Source organism: Buceros rhinoceros, unplaced genomic scaffold (genome assembly GCF_000710305.1).
Source record: "Buceros rhinoceros silvestris isolate BGI_N320 unplaced genomic scaffold, ASM71030v1 scaffold5861, whole genome shotgun sequence".
In the NCBI taxonomy this organism is placed as follows: Eukaryota; Metazoa; Chordata; class Aves; order Bucerotiformes; family Bucerotidae; genus Buceros; species Buceros rhinoceros.
Window position 1 is genome coordinate 25,774 of NW_010394718.1, and position 7,699 is coordinate 33,472.

Below are 7,699 nucleotides of genomic sequence, written 5' to 3' on the forward strand. Positions count from 1 at the left end.
AATTTGGTTTGGTAACCTGAAGAATGTAAGATTGTAATTGTATCTCACCTTTCTTGCCTATGATTGGAAATGTTTTTATTCGTGTCATATTAATTGATTTCTGGCAGCAGTAATCAGTTTTATTATATGAAAGACCTTGGCTTTGCTGCTTTTTGAATGAAATTCTCATTTATAGGAGTACTATTGATCTTACCACTAATGATACTTCCTTTCCAAAGATACCGGTCTTGCTAGTCTGCCTCTGTTGGCTAACATTGTGCTGTAGCTCTGCCAAATAGTTGCTCTGTAGTGATTGTGCTTTATGCAGCCTAATGACCTACGCTTACTTCCTAATGAGATTAACTGCATAGACCTCAGCTGCCTAGTTTGAATACTTTAGAACTTGAACCCACATGAGAGGAAAATGCTCATTAATATTCATTTGTTAATGGAATATTTTGATCATCTTTCAAACATGAAAAGCTTTTCATATTGTGAAAGGAACAGTTTGCAAAACCAACTGAACATGAAATTGTTTGATGCATCAGGAATGTCATGCCTTAGTTGCCTTCTGTAACTTTGGATTCTTTCAGTTGGGAAAGGCCAGGGCTATTGCAGAAGTCAGAGATGATCATATACAAATACTTTTATTCCTTTTCCCACATGCTATTCCACACTTTAAGTTTCCAGACTGGTGGCAAGCCAGTCAGTAAGACTTTGAAGGGGCTAGTAAATGTCGCTGACTAGTCACATCTCCAGAGAAAGATGATGTTCTGAATTTAGCTCAGTGTTTGCATGCTCTGTGGTAAGTAGGAGGGTTAAGAAACTAAGTCGAGGAGGCTTAGAAGAAAATTGCTAGTCTTACTGCTAGAGCTAGGCAGCATATTTCAAAAAGTTAACAGCTGTGAGGAGAAAGTGTGCAGTTTCGTATTATAGCAAGGGCCTAATGCAGATGTGCAGGTGGCAGGATGAAGATGAAGCAACTTTTATATAAAAGCTGTTGAAAGACATATTTCAAAGAAAAACATGTATTACTTTAAAAGCAAAGGAAGCTCTGAGAAATCCAAACCTCTGAGTAGGGTTAAGACATGCTTTCTCTGCACAGGGGAGTAAAACTAATTAACGATAGTCTAACTGTAGCTGCCTGTAGCACTGGAGAAATGAAGCACTCTCAGCTGCAGTCTGAAGGACTCAGAATTCTTGCTGGCTGCATGTGGTTAGGAGATAACTTGATATAGATGGTCTGTTAACCCTCAGTATTGTAGCGTGGCAAAACTTTTTTTGACTTTGGTAGGAGTGTGCTTATAAATGCCTGTGAAAAAGTGAATTATTGTCTTTAAAGGAAAGAAGACCTAGAGGTTCTTAGGGAAAATGTTGACAGAATCTTATAAATAAATACAACTTTTCTGAATGAGGGTTAGATAAAATGTCTGGACTCTTGCTTACATCTAAGTATCTTCTGCTGAGAATGGAGCCTGCCAAGCTGACTTATGTTCTGCATTTGTTCATAGTAAGGCTTACATTAAGTTTGTTCATAGTGCCATTGTCCCTTTGTGTCAAGATAGCCAGTTCGATCTGAGCTATGAAAAACAGAATGAGGAGGAGAGCTGTGATAGTGCGCTGTAGCTATTTAGTGCATTGCTTAAATTAATGGGTCTGCCACTGCATTCTGTTACCAACAAAATGTTACCTACAAATAGTTTGAGTAAGTATATAGTCACATACGTACTGCTTGAATGGCAGGGGCAAATACTTGCGTAGTGGAAGAGAAGAAACTTTTTGTCATACAGAGCTTTTAATCCTATTTAAGATAGAACAGCAACAAAACCAATCCCTCCACATACCTAGAAGAAAAGACAGGTGATCAATGCAGGAAACTCTTAGTGAAATTTAATGTATTTGGCCTAATAAGTAGCTGAAGAATAAATCCGAAAAGTGAAGGCTTGAGTGCCAGGTCCAGGTGTTATCGTGGACTGTTAATCAAGTTCCTGTGACTCAGAAGAAATCTAAATATAGTATAGGTGTTGAGGAATTTCTTCCCAATGAAGGAGAGACAAAGTACATAGGTAACAGGGATTGTTATTGGAGAAACTTAAGCTTAGAGGACACTGGAAATAGTTGCTGGTGTCCAAACAATTTGAACACCTTAACTATTAAACCATAGAATGCTAAATAATACTTACTTTGCTCTAGTTTTTATCCTTTGTGAGACATAAAAACCTTGAAGTACAATACTTCTGAGCTTTTTAGTACTTTTCTTTCTTCACCCTTACGGCTGAAATCCTGTGTCTTCAGCATGTTTTTGACCAGTGAAATTACAAGTAATCACAGATTAATTGAAAACAGCAGATTGATAAACTTAATTATGAACAATGTGGTAGGATTGGGACTGTGTGGCTTTGTTTTTCACCAGGAAACCAACTTAAAATGCCACAGTCACGTAGAAGGTAGCATGTTTAAGCACTGGCAAATGGCTTACAACAGGCTTTCATGACAAACTACTTAATTTTTTTTTAATGTCTGAGCCGTATTGACTGGAAAGGAAATAACTGCAATACTATACGCACTTGTCTACGTGCATCTGTACATACACTACAAAAACGCATTACTCTAGGGAAACAGCCAAAAAGAGAAACTACAAAATTAAGTGATGATGCATAATACTTCAATTAAAGAGCTATGCAGAAACTCTTGATTCAGAAAAATAATATGTTGAGCTAAAATCACGCTGTTAAACTTTTCTGGAAGTCTATTGACATTGCGTTCCTCTGTGCTAAAATTTTTCTTTTCCTGTTTGGCTCAGATTTGTTGAACTGAAGATCACATCAGGCAAGCAGCAATTAGTTTGCTTGTGTGTATTTGTTCTTTATAATGAAGATGTGCTTAATACTGAAATGCATTAAAAATGTAAATGCCGTAGTTTAACCTTGCTCTGAGAATATGCTTACATAAAGAGGATTGAGCTTGATACTTGCCCTTAAGTTCACGTTGAGTCTGCTAATGCGTTTTTTTGGTGATTGTGTTCACTCTAGGTTCCTGTGTTGTTCGAGATGCCACAGGGAACATTAATAACACCATTGTCACCGAGCTGACGAATTGCACTACTGCAGCTTGCAAATTGAACTATGATTTCTCATCATGTCCGACAGGGTGTCAGTATGGGCTGATGAACAATTTCCAGGTATAGAAGTTTCTCTTAAATCTGTTTATTTGCTTTTGTTTGGTTGGTTTTTTTGAATCGCATGTTAAGAAAACTCCTAAGCTAAAAATGCCTATTTCCATAAACATAAGGTTCCTCTGGAACAGCTGAGTGGTACACTCTAGTATGTAGACGAACAGTGTAACTGTTAAAAACTCTAGCGTGTTTATAGACAGATGGTATGAATATTTACTCTTCTTCTGAGGAAACTGCTTAGGTTAGGTGGCGGGACTGCAACTTTACTTTTAGGTATCGGAATGTCAGCATTTAGCGATGTGGATAGAAGTGCTCATTGTTCAACAGAGATTCATAGTAATCATAGGTAGCCTCTGTCAATAACTCGTGTTAAATTTCTTAGCAAATATGCTGACTTTTTAAGAATGTACTACATATTTGTTGGAGTATCGTCTTTAATGGTAAGAATGTTGTGCATTTTCATAAAACCTGATGCTACTGTATTTAAAAATCATCTAGAAGTTATGGGGTAATTCATAGTCTTCAAATTATACTTCCGAGGTAATGGGGAGTGTCCGTGAACTATTGGTAAAGGTTTGAAAGAAACCAAAGAAAACTTATTTTCAATTGACTTAAACTTGCTTTGTGGTAGTCCATCTTTGCCGTAGATTTTTCTAATAGGCATACGAAAAGCTAGAGATTAAGCTGAAATCCACAGGAGTCTGGCTTGTGGGTTTTGATCAGAAGTACATGTGGTAGATGTACTCCTTATATATACTACCTACATGTTAGTTACCTGCAAAGCTCGCTGCAAAAACCAGTTGTGTACATGCTAAAATATTATGTTCTGCAACAGTAAAATACATTTTTATACGGAATAACTTGAGTATGTGGAGTTACTTTGTTGAGGTTTAGAAAAAAATCTGTTTAGAAACACTTCAGAATTACTGTTGAGGGAATAATTATTCTGCAAAATCTGATTACTTTCCTCACTTGTTTAACCTCAAAAGAACCAGTAAATCATTGAATATATAGCTGAGAATGGCCGTAGAACTGTTTTTTCTCTGTGTCTTTTTGTTCTAAGCCATAACTTTAAGGTTGTTTACTGTAAATGTTTCTTGTACTTCTAATGAGTTATTCATGTTCTACTCTCTTTTCATTTGGTCTAAAGAGTACTTCTGTCTCCCGAATTATTCTAACTTCCCTCTGTGGAAAAATAGTGGGGTCAGGTTTCAAGGCCAGGGGCTGCACTGATAATGCCCTCCTTTTTGTTGGGGTTTTGAAAACTTTGTCGTGGAGATTGCACAGTATCTCTGGGCAACCTGCTGCAGTGCTTAGCCATTTTCTCTAAATACCCAGTTGTGCTTTGCCTTGGTGTTTGTGTTTTCTCACCGTTTCTTTGCTATGCATCTCTGAGAAGTCTGATTGTCTTCTCAGAAGATGTCAGAAGGAAATTTTGTGAGGCTGTAGATAAACTGCCCTCAACTTAGTAGCTTGGAATGGTAACTGGAAGAAGAGTTGTGTGGGGGTTTAGGTTTTTTTAACATAGGTAGATCACGGCAGGGAGGGCCCCATGCATGTACCTCTCAAGCTCTTCGTACAAATGTAACTTTTTTCATTCGTTGTATAACTGAGAACAAATACTTCACAAACCTTAACTAATCCCTAAAGAGAGTGAAGTTAGTTTTATTTGTCTTACAGCTTGTAAGCGTGGAGGTTGTGAGGTTGGAAGTGGCGATTTAGTTGTGTGCACAGCCTGATGAGTTTATCACTTCAGCACACTTCGTGCTGCCTTCGCTTGTTCTGGCAAAGATTTGACTTGAAGTTAGTGGTTAGGCAGCTCAAGTTTTGAATGTGTTTGGGCAGCAAATAGACAACTTTTAGTATGAATTACCTGTGGAAAGCTTAGATGTGGTGAAGAAACTTAAAATGGGAACAGTTGATGAGACAGGGTTAGTCAGACTTGCATAGAAAGATAATCTTTATTTTCTTTTGTACTCAATGCATATGAATTGTAGGTCCTCACAGGCTTTGGACATTTTTCTGCTTGGTGTCAGTGACATTTCTGTGCCGTCTGTGGCTGTTACCTGGTAGAAGAGTAACTTCAGAAACTTGTTTTCACTCTGTAGCCTCAGCCTGGAATTGCACTGTAATAAATTATAACTTTGGGTATTTTACATGCAGAATTTGATCAGCTTTGGATGGAAGTTGAAAGTAGCATGAAACTCCCTTCCAGAAACAGTGTAAAAGTGTTGCTAAAAACATTCCTCCTAAAAAGGAAGGCAACTTTAAAACATAAAGAAAAAAGTTACAGTAAGGGGTAGTTAAACAGTATTTGTTCCATATTCATTTGTCCATATTAATTGTAAAAGTATTAACTTCAGAGAAGCTGTTGCTTGTTTTCACGTGGCATTTTTTTCTGCTCCACAGTGGCTGGACTAAAGAACGGCAACCGTAGTCAAAATATGCGATTTCATTAGCCTAAATGGTGTAGTAGAAGAAACTGAAGGGTAAATGGCAAGCAACCCTAATGAGGCCCTTATCAGCAGTAACTATGTATCTGTCTCAGCACACCAGTGCTAACAGGGCGGTTCTTAATATATATCTGTCCTTCCAATTCTGTGTGTTCCTTGAAGATGAAAGTTTCAGTGCTACAATTAACTGCTTATGTGGGTTCCTTGGTTTTGTGGTTATGAAGTTTGGATTATGTTGTGTATGTTATGGTGGGGAGGAAGGTTTTTTTAACACAATGGCATTTGTTCTGCTGCTTTAGAAGAAGCTTCCTAATGTGTCTTCCATTAGTAACTTAACTCATAACTTACTAGCTTTTAAAATGGACAAACATTATCTGCATACATCTTACACAGATTTATCTCGAATTTATAAAAACAGATGTCATATTCAAAAATAAGTTGTGTAGATAAGTGGAGGCGATGAACAGAACCTAGAAAGAGAATGTAAAATCTGAGCAGACTGTAAGAACTAAATTGCAAGAGGCTGATGCAAGTGTAGTAAAGTGAAGGCATCCAGTGTTTTGAATCGGATGGGAAGAAGAGTGAAGGGGACTTGTACGTGAGTTCTGTCCCTAAGAGGTTCTTCCAAGGGAGATTGATCAAGCCATTCTTGCAGGGAAGAAAATTTTCATGCTGCTTCTACAGAAATTATTCTATGCTCATTTATGTTGCTATAGCAAAAGTTCCTTTCTAAAATATTTATCAGTAAAGCATTTACACCCTTAACTTCTCTTCTAGAAATAAAATGTAGGGTTATTACAACGGGCATTTACAACTGTAACTTTTAATCTTGATTATAAAACTAACTTAAGCGTGAGCGTAGGAGGGATAGCTTAATGTATGTGTCATAGTTTCTTTTCATCTATGAATAAAAGCCTGTCCTAGCTTTTTTGTTGTCAACTGCAAATATGCTTCAGGAAATAGTTTCCTTCATTGTTTACACCACTATGACAGCTATTTCACTCAGGCACCTGCAAATATTTAATTTCTCTTTCTAGGCAAGGCATGCCTTGAACTGACTGATGAAACCCAATGTAGCGTAGAAATTCACTTGACTGAGAGATCCAGCAGTCTTTGTCAGTCTAAAAATGCTAGATTTTATCATCAGTTTAGCCCTAGAACCATGAATAAAACTTCATCGGTCACCTGTACATTGTTTCTGAGAGTGTCCTACCTAGCAGGATTGCTATGGAGAGCTAGATTTTTACAACTCCAGGTGAAAATAAGTTTTGAAAACTGGACACTTCTGTATGATTTTCCTGCCTTCCTTCAGTCCCTTTCCTGATAGTCTAGCTGAGATTGCCAGGATGAAAGAGGCAAGAAATCAGTGCAAATGATGTAGAACTCATTCTGACACATTGTACTTGAAAGACACTGTACTGGGTTTGGTCCATTGACTAAACCCAGTCTTTTTCAAGATGGTATAAAATTCTTGAACACTGGCTTAGACTTTTCTTTCTTAAAAGGGGTCTAATAAACCATGATTGTTTTTTAAATACATAGTTCTGTACATTAACTCACTCGACGTGTGTAAAGCTGGATGCAGCTATGGTATGGAACTAATCAGCAGAATGGTAGAAGAGGGTCTTCAGGCTATACGACAATTAGACAGAAATGGCTCTAGTTCTAATTTAGGAATTTTTAAATGTCTTCTCAGCATTGTTCTTTTATGCTTAGCTTACTGAGCATTTATCATTTTGTTAATCATCGACCCGAACAAGAATTGCTCATTGTATTTCACTCACTGGAGTTACAAAGATGTCCTGGTATGTAGTCTTGGGGAGATAGGAAGCAAGTTTTTCCTGTCCTTGTGGTTTTGAATGGGTAACGAACCTAGCTTAGAGCAATGGAGATGTTGAAAAAGGTAATCAGCTTTCCCAATTTCCCATGATGTTCCCCAATTTCAGTTGTTTTGTCACTTGGGCTTTCTGAGACCACGTTATTCAATGGTAGGCTAGCCAAAATATGTAACAAATTCCAATGTGTGTTTTCTTCTGTGACTTATTTTTAATCCTCTTACGAGCCCATGGAGACTTTCACCATTGATTTCCCG

The 7,699-nt window shown here is 37.5% G+C and overlaps 1 protein-coding gene across 1 annotated transcript in view; it reads left to right on the top strand.

Moving 5' to 3' along the window:
* Positions 1-7,699, top strand: part of SLC12A2 (solute carrier family 12 (sodium/potassium/chloride transporter), member 2) — a 47,603-nt gene that overhangs the window by 17,117 nt on the left and 22,787 nt on the right. The window contains exon 10 of the mRNA XM_010145296.1: positions 3,012-3,160. Within this exon, the coding sequence (XP_010143598.1) occupies positions 3,012-3,160 (149 nt within the window). The remainder of the gene's footprint in view (positions 1-3,011; positions 3,161-7,699) is intronic.